Source organism: Hypoxylon fragiforme (genome assembly GCF_022984875.1).
Source record: "Hypoxylon fragiforme strain CBS 206.31 chromosome Unknown GGS25scaffold_4, whole genome shotgun sequence".
In the NCBI taxonomy this organism is placed as follows: domain Eukaryota; kingdom Fungi; phylum Ascomycota; class Sordariomycetes; order Xylariales; family Hypoxylaceae; genus Hypoxylon; species Hypoxylon fragiforme.
In genome coordinates, this window is record NW_026054759.1 from 954,397 (window position 1) to 970,299 (window position 15,903).

Sequence of the window (15,903 nt, forward strand, 5' to 3'; positions counted from 1 at the left end):
TAATTTAGTTTTATATTAAATAGGTTTTTTGCCTATATTTTATTAGTTTAATCTTGGTTTTATAAAAATTAAAAAAAACAATATTTTATAATATTTCCTTTAATTATTTAATATCTTTTAACATTAAATCGGCGCTTTTTAAACGACACAAAACTCATAACTTATTATAATACAACTACAACTAAGAAAAAGAAAGAGGAAAGGAAGAAAGTTTGTTTTATTCTTAAATTATGGATGGTGGAGTGTTAATATATGGCCATAAGGGCTATATGGCTAAGGATGCTTAAGGCACTTGTAACATTTGTTAATAAAGTTTATTCGGAGTAGGAAAAAACGATGCCACCATTTCCGGTGTTAACAAATTTTATTCAAAGGAAAATATGTCCCTATCCAGTTAATAGGGTACTGGTTATGTAGGGAGGTGATTTGTTAGGTACCGGTACCTAGTTATTCTTAACTTCACAGCAAGGGGGTGGGCCCTACTATACGGCGTGAAGCCATCCCATATCTCTTGAGTCTTTACTTGTTCTAAAGTATAAAGATCCTATTAATGATTTCCTAGTACGTACCTATTTAATACAGATTAAACCTTAAACGCTATACTATGATCCTTCACCTATTCCTTTTGTCTCCTCTAGGTTAGGTGAGCTGTCTGGCGTACATGATTCGAGAATACATTGCTGCTTCTGTAGGCATTTTACCACAGGTTTCCTGACAGGGATCTCGGAGCTGAATTACTCCCTCACAGCATGCTAATAGCAGATTCTTACCAATCAGCCAGATGGCAAGGGCCTTTAGCTGGGTGTCAATCCCGCAATATCTGGGGCAAACTCGGGAATATTACTCATTTATACCCACGCTCATCGAAACAAACTCATGTACGAGGTTTATTTGTCAGGGACTCAGGGTACCTACTAGGTAGGCATGCTTAAGTTCGGCGGGCATCTATTGTAGTTCTAGCAGAGAAAGATAGGAAGGTTTCTCGCCTTTTCTGGTGGCGTAACTATGCAGTATTCTAGAAAATACCCAAATGTCACCGTTTTCAAAGAGGCGTGAACTGTCTAACCTAGCTGAAAGACTCCAACCAAGCTGCTGTGCCGCATCGTGGCGTAGCTGATGGATGAGACCATGTGACGATGTCTTAGATATACAAGCCATAAGCTATGTACTGTACCTATGCATGCATATCTGATAACATCAAGTTTCACCAGCTGCTGGCATAGATAAAATCACAGCCCCAGGTAACTACCTTTACTAATAATACATTTTGTCACCTTCCCTGTTACAGTGAGTCTTGCGATTGTATTCAGTCAAGTTTTTGAGATTTGAATCAGGCTGCAGCTCATTGAAGCAGACTTAGTTGAGGGATCGTCCCAAGGTTCGTTGCTGAGAAGCGGCTCACATCCGAGCGTGCCAATCCGATGTTAGTTCGACTTTGGATGATGGGGCACATACTAGTGTACTTAGCTGGCTCGATAGATATCCACGATGTTGGATAAAAATAGAGCTCGCATTACCCAGGCCGTTGTTCTTTTAACAATTGCATATTGTCGTCGCCTGTATCATGATGTATTGTACCCAGTACCTAGGTACCCTCCCTATGTTAGGGCAGGTAGTGCCAGATGTTAGTCAAACTCGAATCCGAATACGGCAAGTCTTTCTAGCGACAGAGACTCTGATTGGCTGGATTGTTTAGGCAACGACAAAGGGGAAGGAAGAAACGAAGGTTACATATGTATGTAGTGTAGCTAGACGTATCCAATCACATAACTACTGCTAGTAATCATGTTTCTTTCTTCACAGACCATGCATAGTTACCACCCATCATGCGGATGTGTCCAGCTATTGATGCTAATAAGTTAATAACTACTATTACCCTAGCATCCTTGAATGTCCGAACATCAATTGAAACAACATTAAGCACATGCCTTAATAACAACATTCTCTCCCTACCTAAGTACATACTACTAGGTACATCAATTAATATTGCATACAGCGGCAAGGGAGGCGTGACAGTTAGCCAATTAGACAATACCAATTTGATTTCGTCTTGAAAACTTGCTATTTGCTATTTTGTTCTTATTACCTAAACAAATGGCACATGTATTCCTTTGTTTAGTTAGGCACACCGCACTATGCATTTACGGCGTAGATGGACGATGTCCATGGTATTACATACCTGACACGATTTCAATTGCCAAACGTGATGGATGTATCATGGTACTTAGAAGTTAGGTAATAGGTAGTCTAGGACCCTACTGTAGGTACCGATAATGGATCTAGGACCGGGATTGAGCTAACCGAAGGGCAACCTGGCAGGGCTGTAGGTTCCAAATTACAGATCAGATCCGAGATGCCGGTGACAGGCCACTTTCTTCAATGTTCTTTATTACACTAGTTATCTTCTAGATCGTGGAATTACTTAGTTACATGTACATAAGTACGGAGGACGCTCACAGAATATTACACCCCAGTCAGCTGCTTGGTAGCTCTGCCACCTGCCACAGCAGTTACCTTACCGCCTGGCTGGCATCTGTACTAGCCCCTAATTTACTCTGATCTATTATGTATTTATTGAGCTATTAAGGGGCCCCCGCAAATTACTAAGTAAGTCATAAGATGTCGGCACAGGTGGCGAGGGAAAAGCGGGCCAGATGGTAGATCTACCTGGCAGCCGACAAGGTTCTGGTAGGGGTCCTGACAGGGGTATGGTATAGAAAATATTCTGAAAACCACCTCCGTACATCATAGTAGCAAGGATACCATCTCCAACTTGAAGTCTCCCAGTGCTGTCTTCTACATACATGTAACTAGTCTTTACATTTGTATTGTACTTGTACAATACTTCAAGTTACACTACACTAGGGTAGGTATGTACCTGATATGCAGGTAGGCAACCGAATTACATGGCTACATAGTCTATGCACCTAGTTTAGCTTGTTCTGACACTCCCCACACCACGCTTCTACGCTTCCACGCTTCCACTCCTCCCAAATACTTGGTTCTACACGTTCAACTTCCAATAGGATCACACATATTTGCGTGATAGCTACTCGTTTTCGTATATGAATATACCCGCACATAATCAGTACATACATATGACTTATCCCTTTGATCAAACGATACCAATAGTGTATTTAAGTGGGTAATATCTAATGTAACGCTGAGGCGTAGGTCCTTACCTACTTAGGGTACATAATATTGACACACGCCCACTCGTCCATCTGTTCTCTTTCTCTCTTATTAGTTGTACATATTGTCAAATAACAACTATACTCGAACATCGCGGACTGGCAGCAATGGATCAAGTCGCGAACATAGTCCAGGAACGGGCTCCCATCCTGGCCTCCATCGCCGTGATCCTCGTCACCGTGTTTACGGCCTCTATACTACTTAACAGCAGCGGGGCATCGAAGCTGCCCTTGGTCGGCGAGGAGATTGGAAATGCAGAGAAGCGAAGGAAGGCCTTCATAACGAATGGCATAGACTTTTACCAGAAGGGTTACGAGCTGTTCAAGTCCAAGGCGTTCAGGTTAACTGCACTAGATGGTAAGGGAGGGAGAAACCAAATCTGGGTTGAATGGATGGGTGAAAAGAGATGCTAATATTGCTCCTCTTTTTTTTTTAACGTAGGCGACAAAATCGTTCTCCCTCGACATCTCATGGAGGAAGTGAGACAGCTTCCGGATGACATCATTAATATCGACAAGGCATTCACAATAGTACGATCTTTCCGATTTCCTATCATGAGTGATACCCTAGGCGATCGGTTCTACCAGAAGACTAACGCGATATAACCAGATGAACGAGCAGCACCTCCTCGGCATGGAACACCCCACGCGAGGCAAGTTCCTCGTCCATGTCATACAAAGCGATCTCACTCGTGCGTTGGGTAAGTCATCATCTACCTTGTATCTCCCCTAACTTAGATATATCCAAGTCCCGTCTGCTGAACAAAATCGACTTTTAAGTGCGCATCAACCCTCGACTGTCGGAGGAGTCATCGCGGACTATTCAGGAAGAGATAGGGGCCTGCGAAGACTGGTCTGAGAAGGTCGCTTACTCAACGCTCCTGCGCATTGTGGCCATCGTCTCGGGCGCCATCTTCATCGGAGGCGACCTCTGCCGCTCAGAGGAATACCTCAAGTCGAGCATCGGGTACACGCTCGACTTCGTTGGTGCCGTGTCCGGGCTCAAGCGATGGAGTAAGCGGTGGAGGTGGCTCGGGAGCTACTTCGTCCCTGAGGTCAAGAAGCTATTCGCAGAGCGCAAGAAGGCGCACGACTTCCTGGAACCCATCATCGCCAAGCGCCGTGTGGCCATGAAGGCTGGGGAGGATATGCCCGACGACACGCTCCAATGGATGATAGAAAAGGCAGCCAAGTTCAACCTATCCGACGATGAGCTCGCCGAGTCACAACTCAACCTGAGCATGGCCGCTATCCACACCACCACGCTTACCGTTACCATGATGTTAGTTTCACTCACCCCGTCTACTTACATCTAAGTGGTAGTGGTCGTTGCTCTTGCCAAGACACAGATACGCTAACATGAATCTCACAGCCTCTACGACCTCGTAGTGCGCCCCGACGTAGTCGAGGAGCTGCGCGAGGAAATCACCCGTGTCCTGGCCGCCAACGACGGCGTCATGACGACGCACGCCCTCTTCGAGATGAAGCTGCTCGACAGCGTCATGAAGGAGTCGCAGCGTGTGAACCCGGGCAGTCTGATCCGCTTCCAGCGCTACGTCGACAAGCCCGTCACCCTAAGCGACGGCACCCACCTCCCCTCCGGCTACCTCATCGAGACCGCGCACGCCCTTACCGTGAATGACCCGGAGGTGTACCGAAACCCTGAAGTGAGTTTTATCACGTCCCGTTTTTATTTATTTATCTATTTATTTATTCAATTTCTTTTTTCCTGTCCTCGAATCACATGGGACCAAACAAACACTAACCCCTCCCCCAAGCAATTCGACGCCCACCGCTTCCTCGACCTCCGCAACGGCACCTCCGAGGACCTGCTCAAGTATAAGAACCGCGAGCAGCACCAGTTCGTGACCGTGACCAAGGACTTCATGCACTTCGGCTACGGCCGCCACGCCTGCCCCGGCCGCTTCTTCGCCGCCAACGAGATCAAGCTCATCCTCGCCCGCATCCTCCTCGACTACGACATCCGCACTCCCGACGGCGTCACCGAGCGCTACGCTAACCTTAGCATGGGCACTGATGCTTTCCCCGATCCCACCAAGACGGTGCTGTTTAAGAGGGTTAAGAAGACTGCGTAGGTAGGTAACCTCGGAAGGTTAGGTAGCCTGGGTGGTTTTATGTATGTATGTATGTATGTAGGTGGGTGGGATAAGCTAGTGGCCGAGGAGCCAGGTGCTTAGGGGTACCTATCTATAAGTATATAGGTACCTATTTGTACCTACCTTACATATGAAAAATGCGTAAATATAATGAATTACCTTTTACATGCTTTCATCTCGGTGTCCGCCTGCTATTATATATATGTAGATGCCTTTATATATTTGTGCCTATGTCTTGTGTAACTTCCTTTCCTTAGCATTCCAAAGATAATGGATACGTACCTATATCTAGCCTTCCTAGACATATTTTCCATATATACTTAGCAACTAGGTATAATATCATCGTACCTGGCTTACGACACCTCACAAATTCAGACCAACTTTTCTCCTTTCCCTCCCCTCCCCTCCCATTCCCTTTACACCCCCAACCCTACCCTCAAGCCTTCCACCTCCACCCCGGATGCCTCCACTCCAGACTCTCAATCTCCGCCTGCGACAACCCTTCAAGCTCCTTCTCCGTATCCAGACGATCACGCCTCTTATTGTCCATGCGCATCCAGACCAGAGCGGCGGTAGAGACAAGCAAGACCATGGTGGCGGAGGCGAGGTTGAGGCCGTTGCCGATAGGGTAGTTGGGAGCGTCGCGGCTGAGGTAGGACCAGGTGGCGACGAGGCCGCCGATATTGCCGAACATCATGTTGGTGGCGAGGGACATGGAGCGCGCTGAGTCGCTGATGACCTGCGCTGAGGCTTGGGCGTTCGTGAGCGCGCCGACCGCGAAGCAGCTGATGGCCGTGAAGAAGGTCGCCGCGTATCGCACCGTGGGGTTGTGGCTGGCTAGGAACATGATGTAGCCCATCATGGTAAGCGGCGCGGTGGAGATGAGGAAGATCTGCCGCTTGTCGAGACGCCAGCTCATCAGCGGAATGATGAGCTCGAAGAGAGCCCCGACTACGTACGGCGGGACTGTGTATAGCTGCTGCTGGATTATTGAGTACGAGGGGTAGATGCTCGCAACAATGGTGGGCGCAAAGACAGCTAGTCCTTGTACGGTAATGCTATAAAAACATGGAGTCAGTTATTGTGATAAGGGAAAAGGCCCCTTCGAAGGATCTTTACAATCCGCAGCAAACATGCCCGATAAAGGGGGAAACAAAGTACGTACTTGTTAAAGAGAAAGATCACACCAGTAGATATAACGACGGGGTTATAGAACCCTAGCCACAGTTTCCTACGGTTAGTCTTGTCGAGAACAACAGTTTGTGCCAAACGTTCTGATTTGACACGTGCAATAGCCAAGGCTTTCTCCTCTTGTGTAAGCCAGCGAGCTGTTTCCGGACGGTCGGTGAGCGTCACGAAGGCGATCAGCGATAGCCCTATCGTGATGATTCCCTCGACCAAGAATATCATGCGCCAGGAGTGAATACTACCGATGTTAGGTAGAGTTAAGATACTGTTACATTAGTAAGTTAGTGGTAGTAGGTTAATGAATTCCTATATATTCCAAGGCTGTTTTAAAGTCTCTGGTACTGATAGACTATGAAGCCAAAGCCTTCACGATGAATGCTCACAGACTAAGCGAGAATAAGTAATAAGCCGAAATACACTTACCCCGAAGCCAGCAGGCCTCCGAAGGCACCAGCCAACGGTGCCGCGACGATAAATAGAGAAATACGAAAAACCAACTCGGAGCGGCGGTACCATCGCGAAAGATAGTAAGACATGGCGGGCATCATCCCGGACTCAAAGATGCCGAGGAGAAAACGGACGCCACAAGCTGCCGGCAGATCATGAACGAAGGCGGTGCCGAGAGAGCACACGCCGAAGCTGAAAGAGATGAAGGGTATGAACCAGCCGGGGCCAATCCGCTTGCAGAGAAGGTTAGACGGGATTTCCATGGTGATGTAGCTGACGAAGAAAACGGAGAGCAGCAAGTTGTAGTCGTTGCCGTGCATGTTTAGATCCCTCTCCAGCCCGGCCAATCTTGCATTGCCTGGACCTGATCAGTTTTCCGAAAGTAGGAAGGTAGGGAGGTATACGACCTAAACTAGTGCTGTTCAGGGGTTGGACATACCGACATTTGCGCGGTCGATGAAACAGAAGAGGTACAGTAGAGATATTGTCGGCACGACCATAATATCAATCTTATTCCGGAGCTTTCTCTCGGCCACCTCGTCGAACTGGACGATGGGCACGCCTTGGCTATGTAGTTGAGGCTCACTTAGCAATTGCTATAAAAGTTTACGGTCTTTTGGATAGTAGGTACCCACCTATCTGTTACGGCAAACCCCTCTTCAGCAGCGAGATGGACATCTTTCTCGACAGCATGTTCATGTAGTGAGGTTGACCCTTCGATATCGGTTTTCTGGCCAGCAGAGCTTGTGATCTCGTCAGGTTTGGCCATGTCGACAGGCTTATTTTCCCATTGAGGGGAATGTCAATGAGGAGAGAGAGATTTGAAGATTTGCGAGAGCTACATACATTGATGTAGTTAAGAAATAATGGGGCTGGGAAAGGAAGCTGTTCTCGCCTACGGGTAGCTACAGGGCTATTTATCACCCTTTATGTGACTACCCCATCGAAGACGCAGGGTGGCTTCTGGTTGATGGAGAACTTTTCTTCGGCTCTTTGTTCAACACGACCTTACCTGTAGTGGTGGACGCGATATGATAGGACGCCAATCAAGCAAGCTCTAGACCGGCTCTTTGTGACTACGACGATATGCGAGTATATACATACTAGGCAAGGTACCTAACGCAAGGGAAAAGAAGACGCAGGGGGGCATCTGGACCGAATGGCGCTCGGAGGTAGCGGGGAAGTGACGGTATACATGTCATGCAGGGCGTTGTGAAGATTGAAACGGTCAGACGAGGGTGTGTTGTAGTAATCGGCGTTATAGAGTAACAACGCAGATTCCATGATGGCACTTGCTTGCGTCACCCCTTACCTGTAACATGCAACTGCCTACAATACCATAGCACTTGCCCCAAGATTCGGCATTTTGTATCCGGGAAGTTGAGAGGTACATGTAGGCTAGCCTTAGTAGGGACGATACAATACTACCTAAGAAGTACCTAGCAGGTAGTCCACAACGGCCCGCAGATGCCAAGCCTGGGGCTCAAGGATGCTATTCTGATTTGTCCCGATCGAATCCCCCATATAAATACTACAACTTGGCAGATACTTGGCACCGATTTATCCTATACTACGCCGTACTGTGAAAAGGGCGTCATACACAGTAACCTTAGAGTAGTACATTCAAGGCCCGAGGGTATGGTACCGATCGTTGAATATTTCTTTCTTCAAGGTAACACCTAAATCGTGTAGGTAACACAGCAGTAGAAAAGCCAGCACTCGGCTGAACACTGCCAGTCCCAGTGTATGAAGATCGATTGATGCTCAACAGAGGCGCGGAGTCGCTATCTACTATGATATATCTCAAGGTTAAATTTCGGCGGTAGGTAACAAGCCTATCATCGTATACACGAGCCGCAAGAGAGCCGCCGTGGAATTTAGATAGGACAAAGCAACAGTCGGGGGACGGGAGTCAAGAGTTACCTAATTGTGGAAGAGCGCATCCCGCATCCGAAGTTTGCTTTGGTCTTATGAAGTCTGGCCCGCCACTTCGGCGTAACTACTTGTATTACCTACGAGAGAAGGCGTTCCGGATTAATAATCCGATAGTCACGCTGTAAAAAGTACAAGCGCTAGATGGTCACTAGAAGGCTCGGTTTAATATAGTATTCGAAGAGTTTAGGTAATGTGTTCAAGAGCCAGCTTACGGCGTTCCTTGCAGCCTGTCCCGTGATTCAAAGTCTTCCAAAAAGCGATGGAAAGCTAGTAACACCAGCTTATAACGGGCTAGAGGTTGCTAGTATGTTGAGGTGTAAGAGGTAGATACCGAGCCATTCCATCTGGATAGCAAACCCCAGCTTATTCTCTTCGGCAACTTTACTCACGAGCTGACATTTCGGTCTCGGCCTCCTACCTATTACGCAACCCACTAAGTCAGTTCTGCCAGCGTTTTCCAAACCCACCCGAGAGTGCCCATTTAGGCATGATGCATAGCCTCGTCACATGAGTAGACGATCTGGGTAGCATGCCCGGCGGCGTTGAGAAAGAAAGGTCTAGATATGTGAATTTCAACCCTGATACTATTTGTATCTACCTAAGGACGACACAAATATATCTCCTTTTTTCACACATACCTACTCAACTCATATCTATCCTAGATACCCATTACCCCTGGAAACCAGAAACTCCCTACCTAAATCTTCAAATCTTTTCACGAAAACAACGATAAGTCATTAAGTAAAAAGCCTTAGCAAGTGTATATATCATCAAGTATAATCTATTATTTATCTACCGCTGGATATTAGGCTGGATAAATACCTAAGTAGATAGATGGGGCATTCCTCTTTTGAACACCAAATCTAGGCTGCCCACGATCTTGCACGACCCCCATTCAAAATTGTCCTGGGTACCTGAGTAGTGAGTATATCTTCTACCTCGATACCTAGGCAAACCCGGCCCCTACGAATTCATTGGCTCGCCATATTGGTCCGTGTAAATGTCCTGCTGAAGTCGATTATGGCCTTGACCTGAATGGCCCCCATTTGCCTTTTTTTCCCACTCATTCTTGTTGGCTACGATGGTAGGATAGTTAAGTGATATAGTATCGCGACTTATCCATTGCCACTTCATGATACACCTGCCGCCTTGCCCAGGCTGCCGGAACCTCGACTGCTGAAGATGCTCATGATGCCGAAGCCGACGTAGAATAGCATCAGAGGGTAGGCTACCAGAGCTCTCATCTGTCTCATCCGGCCCACGGCGCAGAACATGCCACTTGCACTCGTCGTGCACCAGACAATCGCCCCGATGGTCAAGAGATAGCCCAGAGGTCCATCCATCGGCATCACGATGCCTACCAAGCTCGTCACCACCAGCGGGAGGAGGCAGTATCCGAGCACACTGGCGCTCCTTGCGAGTGTTAAAGTGCTGCTTAGGTGCCCCTTGTCAGTACCACCTGCGCTGGGGTCGCCAGGGTACCCTGAGCCGGAAGCATACGCGGGGGAGGCGTGGGCGGGTGTCGGAGATTCAGGGCCCTCGGGGGACATCAGAGATAGAATCGTGTGTAAGGCAACGGACCCTATAAGTGCGAGTCCGTAGATGTATCCGAAGTGCACTTTGCCGCTGAAGAGTAGGAAGGTGCCGAATAGGAGAAAGAAGAGGATCGGGCCTCCAAGATCCGAGTCGTCCATGATGTGTTGATCTATACGTACAAAGGGGTTGAGTACTGCCAAGGTCTACAGCATCGCATTATTAGTTGCCGTTGCCAGTAGTAATAATGGAAGAGGATGTCGCTGGGGTTGAGGAAACTCACCTTCATTTGGATATGGCCAAAGTTGACCCCTAGCTCTTCTAATAAAGGCGGCTCTCCATCATAACCTTCTGTCGAGAATGCAGCTAGCCAGCCCGTCCGTAGACCGCCTTGTTCGCCCATCCTCCCGCTCACGCCCGGTGCGCCGCCAAACCCGCCAAACCCAGCCGAGCCTGGCGTAGGCGCGCCATATCCATATGGTTGCGCCGGGGCTGGTTGGCTAGGGACGCCGGGCGAATATGTAGAAGGATAGAATTGGAGGTTCTGCGCAGCTGATGCACTACCTCCTACGAACTGATTCGGAGGGGGCGCGCCGTAGTATTGCGACATGTTTTGCGTGTTTAGCGTGCCAGTATATCGAAGTATCGCGGGATTCGTGATGGTTGGGGGGTTATTCGATTCTTTTAATGAGTGATAGGTAGGAAGGAGAGAAAAATATGAATGACGACAAAGAAAAGCGGTTTGAGAGGTAAGAGGGTTGCGGTGGTGTTATGGGCGTTTCATATGGTGGCGGCTAGAAATAAACGTGTTTTCACTGATGTGGCATTGTGAAGCTTGGAAGTTCAAATAACTAGTTAATAGGATTCGGAAGTTTAGGACAGGCAACGTACGTATGTATTGTACAATACATGAACTGCTACTAAATTAGCTGGAACCTTGGAACCTCACATAGTAACTTAAACCCTTGTTAAGTACTACCGTGGACATAACTACATATGTAACCCATCGCATTTAATTTGTGGCTCAAGAAGAACAGATTGTGGCTGGTGCACCAATGTCAACGGTTAACTATGGCGTTTGTCGCACTATCACCTGCCATCTGGTTGTCAGCCGTTAACCGCAAGCCTTTCAATTCGCCCCACCATATCCATCTTCAAAAAAAAAAAAAGTCGGAGCAATCGGGGGCTCTAATTCCGGCATGATCTTTCCATTGAATCTTCAAGGTTCTAAGGTTAGTGTAAACCGTTCCATTAATATCACGACAATTTTCAATACCTACAGTACGTCTCTTTTCTTTCTCTCAGCCGCCTTCCGATCAAGGAATAAAAAACAAAAAAACTCAAAACTCACTTCGTCGTTTTTTGATCGCCAGTCAGTTAGTTACCGGTCGGTTTACCTATTGCTCTGCGTATTCCCAAAGAGAGCATACAGCGAAGATGGTACGTGCAAATCCAATCTTCAATTTTTCCCGTCCCAATCATTTTCACCCATGCGCAACCCAAAACTTTCCGCCGCCAAATCCCAGACAACTAGTTAACTAACCAACAACCCACAGGCGCACCGGATCCTCACGCAAGTCGTCGTGATCGGCAGCCGCGTCCTCGGGCGCGCCTTCGTCGAAGCCTACAAGCAAGCGCAAGCCTCGACCAACTACGCGCGCGCGCAGGCCAAGCTGAACCCCAACGGCGTCTCGGGGCGCAGCGTCACGGGCTCCGGCAACATGACGCTGGACGAGGCGTGCCAGATCCTCAACGTCAAACCCCCCCAGGGAGGACAGGCGAACATGGAGGACGTGATGACCCGTTTTAAAAAGCTGTTCGACGCCAACGACCCGCAGAAGGGCGGCAGCTTCTACCTCCAGAGCAAGGTGCTGCGCGCGCGCGAGCGCATAGAGGCCGAGGTGCGGCCCGCGATGGAGAAGGCCGCGCAGGAGGCCGAGCTGAAAGAGGGCTGGAAGCCGAAGGTGTATAAGGACCGGTAGTCGATAGCCGGTAGCCGGTCCAATTTGACATATGAAAGGAATCAAGGAGTTCTGATTTCGGAAGTATGGGGATGGGAGTGTTCAAGAGTTGGGAAAATCTGGACGCTCATCACCCACACCTTCCAACGACCCACAACATCCTAAATTGGGGGGGAGGGGGGGTGAAAAATAGGAGGAAACAAAAAAGCATCTTCACTCGAATGTAGCATGGCCCGGCGTTATTTTGGAGTTTTTGCAGGCTCATTTTCATGGTTTAGGCTGTTTCCCGGTCTTTGAGAACACTAGACACGGGGCAAGGCAAGGCGAGGCGAGGCTGCGTGTACTAGTATAATCATTGCATGGATAACACCAGTACAAAAAAAGGGGGGGAAGAGCAACGAGAAACGGCTTGTTATGTTACCCCATAAACGTCTATACCCAATGGAAAGGACATATTTTATCTACTGGACGGGACAGCGCGGCCAAGACAGGAAAGCGTCTGTTCCATAAGTCCTGGAAGGCACCTACGCAAGGGGAACAAATAAATATCTCTTGAATATAAGAATTCCGAAAAAAAAAAAGAATTCCTGTATATCTGAACCTCGGAATAGATCTCCCCTCCCTTCCCATAAGAGTTGGGTTTGCACCTCCTCATTCTAGCATCCCACGAAGACAAGGAGCTCAAATCTTCCTCTTCACCAGACCCCTAAAGAAATCAAAGCTATTCTCATCGCTCTGCAGCGCCCACATCTTGCCGGTCGGCCTATCGCCACTCCCCAGCTCCTCCACCTTCAGCATGCCCCAGTCCCTCGTGATACCCACGATCCTTGCTCTCACACCACCCTGAGCCTCGAGATTCACGATCTGCCGCCCGTGCAGCCAGTGCGCATAGTACGCGCCCTCCATGTCCCTCGTGAAGCCGCGGTCGGCGAAGGCCTTGTACAGAGCTTCGAGACGGACTATTATCCCCGCCAGGAGCTTCTCGATCCGGAACGGTGCCAGGTGGGGAGGGAGCAGGGCGTCGAGAGAGGTTGTGGGGCGCCGGTTGGTGGCGTTGATGCCGATGCCGAGGACGATTTGGTACGATCCCGAGGAGTAGGAGCAGTTAGATAGGATGCCGCCGATCTTAACGTACGATGGTGACGAAGACGAGGACGAGCCCTGTCTGGGGTCGAGCGCGTAGATGTCATTGGGCCATTTCAGTTTCACGGGCACCTCTTCGTAACCCTTATCGTAGGACTTGACGGCCTCGACGATGGCGATGGCTGCGAGGTACTGGATAAATACGATTGGCCGGCTTGGCGCGAGGTGTGCTGGGTGGTTGATGACAGTGGACATGATTAACGATCCAGCCGGGGATACCCAAACGTTGTTTCCGCGTCCTCGTCCGGCCACCTGTGTTGTGGCGGCGAGGGTAAACCCGGAAGGCAACTTGGAAAGGAGTTTGTAGTTTTTCTCGAGTAGGGTGTTGGTACTTGTGACGACTTCTCCATACATGAAAAAGTCGCCCCATTCCTCTGCCTCGGGCTCTGTCCTTCGATACTCTTGCAGACTAGAGTAAAAAGCGTGGTGGTTGAAATAGGGCGTTGCCTTGGCTTCCGGCCAGGAGTCTTGATGTGTCACAATATGTTTAACGATCGTACTATAGTCGATAATTCCCGCTCCGTCTCCGCTCAAGCTAGACGACTTTTGATCTGGGCTATCATCGGGAGTTAGTGCCTCTTTCAAGCCGGTCACAGACCATATAGTCTCGGGTTTCTGTAAATGAAATGTGTCGTTTTCCGCCCTGATGTATTCCTCGTTATCTTCCTTGCTGATGATATCTTCCCATGTGTGTAGCAAGTCATCAACATCGCTACCAGAAATGGATGACAAGTGAATTCGGGATAGGGACGGCACACCTGATGTCTCCTGGCTGACCTCTAGCCCAAGTTTAGCTAAACACGCCTTCAGGAAACTTGTCCGCGCATCGTCGTCAGCTTGAAGGGTAGCGATTAGCTGGTCGTATCCCTCTACACTGTGTTGCGGACTCAAATTTGCCGCAGCAAATTCAGGATGAGGTCCTGTGAGGATGGCAGCACCTTGGCCAACCTTGCAGTATACCAAGGCCGCCTTATCACGGCCCCCGTCGACATCAATATCGGTTGCGTAGCTTGCCAATACCTCGACGTCGTTATTTCCATCTATGGAGTCAACGAAGACGCCACCACCATTGTAATAAGATGTGAAGACTTCGGGGACTAACCCTGCGCCCCTGAATGCGTCTTTCACAACGTTTACACGAATTGCGCGGGCTCCTTTCTCGCTTTGATACTGAAACCCCTTAAAGGCTCCTCCCCTACATGTGCCAGGGAAGAATGCCAGTTCTCTAGACCCGATGACTTCCATGGCCTTGTTGCCGACCTCGAATTCGCACCTCTTGGATCCATAGTAGCCGCCAGCGCAAAAGCCCAAGTATGAGCCACCTCGTCGTACATACTGAGCTATAATCGAGTTTCCTTGGCCGTTGAGTGCGCGGCAATACCCGAGATCAGCACCACCTGGAAATACCAGGAGCGCGCAAGTAGGTGCCCATGGCTCGTTTAATAGCGCATTCTCGGCAATGGGAATTACTGCGTAATTTGGAGAGAGAAGTCGACGTAGTGAGTATATTGCGTGTTTGACTGATTCAACTGTGGATCCTGCACCCGTGTAAACCAGCACGTTGAGTTTACGTGGGGTCATGATGAGATAGTTGGTTGATATCCCTTCCAAAAATTGATGCGATTCGTAGTTTTCTATCTAACCTTAGGTAGATAGTGGTTCGAGTTCAGGGGGCAGGGGGGATGAATAGAGGCAATTCAGCGACTTTCAGAACCCCAAATTTCCACTTTTACACCGCCCTAGCGAGGTTTAGTCCACTGAACCACAAATTCAAGGCAACGTCAGATTTGACGTCAAACCAATTACAAGAGACTTCGATTTCCTTAACGACAACGCTCTTTCCCGCAAATAGAAAGACGAACGTTGCGTGCAATGTCTAAAGAAGAAACTGCAGCTCAACAGAAGAATGTCCCGGACGATGATGAGCCGGATGACTGGTAAGATTTCTGTAAGATCCGTATTAGTTGTCAGGAATTGTTTTGAGCTGACTTTTTTATCTTGTAATCCTGTAGGGACAAAAGAATATTCAGCACCGGATGTGCAGGTAATTGGTCCCGGCGGCAATATGGTGTTCAATGTTGTGTTAATGTGAACTTCTCCCGTACTAGATGAGAATTCCAAGTTGACAGACTGCTACTTCGAAAAGAAAGACTGGCGTGCTTGCAAGAAGGAGGCAAGTGATTCAATTATATTTCGTTTTTTTCTTTTCATAAATATGGTTAACAATATTTATTAACGGACTTCACCAATGAAACAGATGGAGATTTTCAGGGCTTGCTGGAAAAAGCATCACAACGACGACAGAACATCGACCAAGGATGCATGACTCACGGCCACTTATGAAGAAAGTGAACGTATTTTATGAGAACATGATGGACTACATAGACC

The 15,903-nt window shown here is 48.5% G+C and overlaps 5 protein-coding genes across 5 annotated transcripts; 2 read left to right on the plus strand and 3 right to left on the minus strand.

Annotated features, from left to right (window-relative positions):
• The first annotated feature begins 2,844 nt into the window (after positions 1-2,844).
• GGS25DRAFT_485329 (cytochrome P450) lies at positions 2,845-5,428 on the plus strand. The gene is made up of 6 exons (XM_049260541.1): positions 2,845-3,549; positions 3,634-3,722; positions 3,802-3,892; positions 3,972-4,473; positions 4,564-4,858; positions 4,970-5,428. The coding sequence occupies exons 1-6, from the start codon at positions 3,300-3,302 to the stop codon at positions 5,285-5,287; spliced, it is 1,545 nt and encodes a 514-aa protein (XP_049117557.1). The 5' UTR covers positions 2,845-3,299; the 3' UTR covers positions 5,288-5,428.
• Positions 5,429-5,742: 314 nt separating this feature from the next.
• On the minus strand, positions 5,743-8,341 carry GGS25DRAFT_485332 (putative MFS transporter; the record flags this gene model as incomplete). Its single annotated transcript, XM_049260542.1, has 5 exons — positions 7,579-8,341; positions 7,383-7,510; positions 6,920-7,301; positions 6,474-6,761; positions 5,743-6,366 (listed from the first exon to the last, which is right to left on the minus strand). Exons 1-5 carry the CDS (start codon positions 7,710-7,712, stop codon positions 5,745-5,747), a joined length of 1,554 nt encoding a protein of 517 aa, XP_049117558.1. The 5' UTR covers positions 7,713-8,341.
• A 1,472-nt stretch (positions 8,342-9,813) lies between these two features.
• Positions 9,814-11,360, minus strand: GGS25DRAFT_221279 (Yip1-domain-containing protein). Its single transcript, XM_049256964.1, has 2 exons — positions 10,695-11,360; positions 9,814-10,617 (listed from the first exon to the last, which is right to left on the minus strand). Exons 1-2 carry the CDS (start codon positions 11,019-11,021, stop codon positions 10,009-10,011), a joined length of 936 nt encoding a protein of 311 aa, XP_049117559.1. The 5' UTR covers positions 11,022-11,360; the 3' UTR covers positions 9,814-10,008.
• Positions 11,129-12,738, plus strand: GGS25DRAFT_530681 (protein transporter; the record flags this gene model as incomplete). Its single annotated transcript, XM_049265408.1, has 3 exons — positions 11,129-11,160; positions 11,833-11,851; positions 11,968-12,738. 3 exons carry the CDS (start codon positions 11,129-11,131, stop codon positions 12,391-12,393), a joined length of 477 nt encoding a protein of 158 aa, XP_049117560.1. The 3' UTR covers positions 12,394-12,738.
• On the minus strand, positions 12,638-15,259 carry GGS25DRAFT_221337 (biotin-protein ligase). Its single transcript, XM_049256966.1, has one exon. It carries the CDS (start codon positions 15,094-15,096, stop codon positions 13,054-13,056), a length of 2,043 nt encoding a protein of 680 aa, XP_049117561.1. The 5' UTR covers positions 15,097-15,259; the 3' UTR covers positions 12,638-13,053.
• Positions 15,260-15,903: the final 644 nt, after the last annotated feature.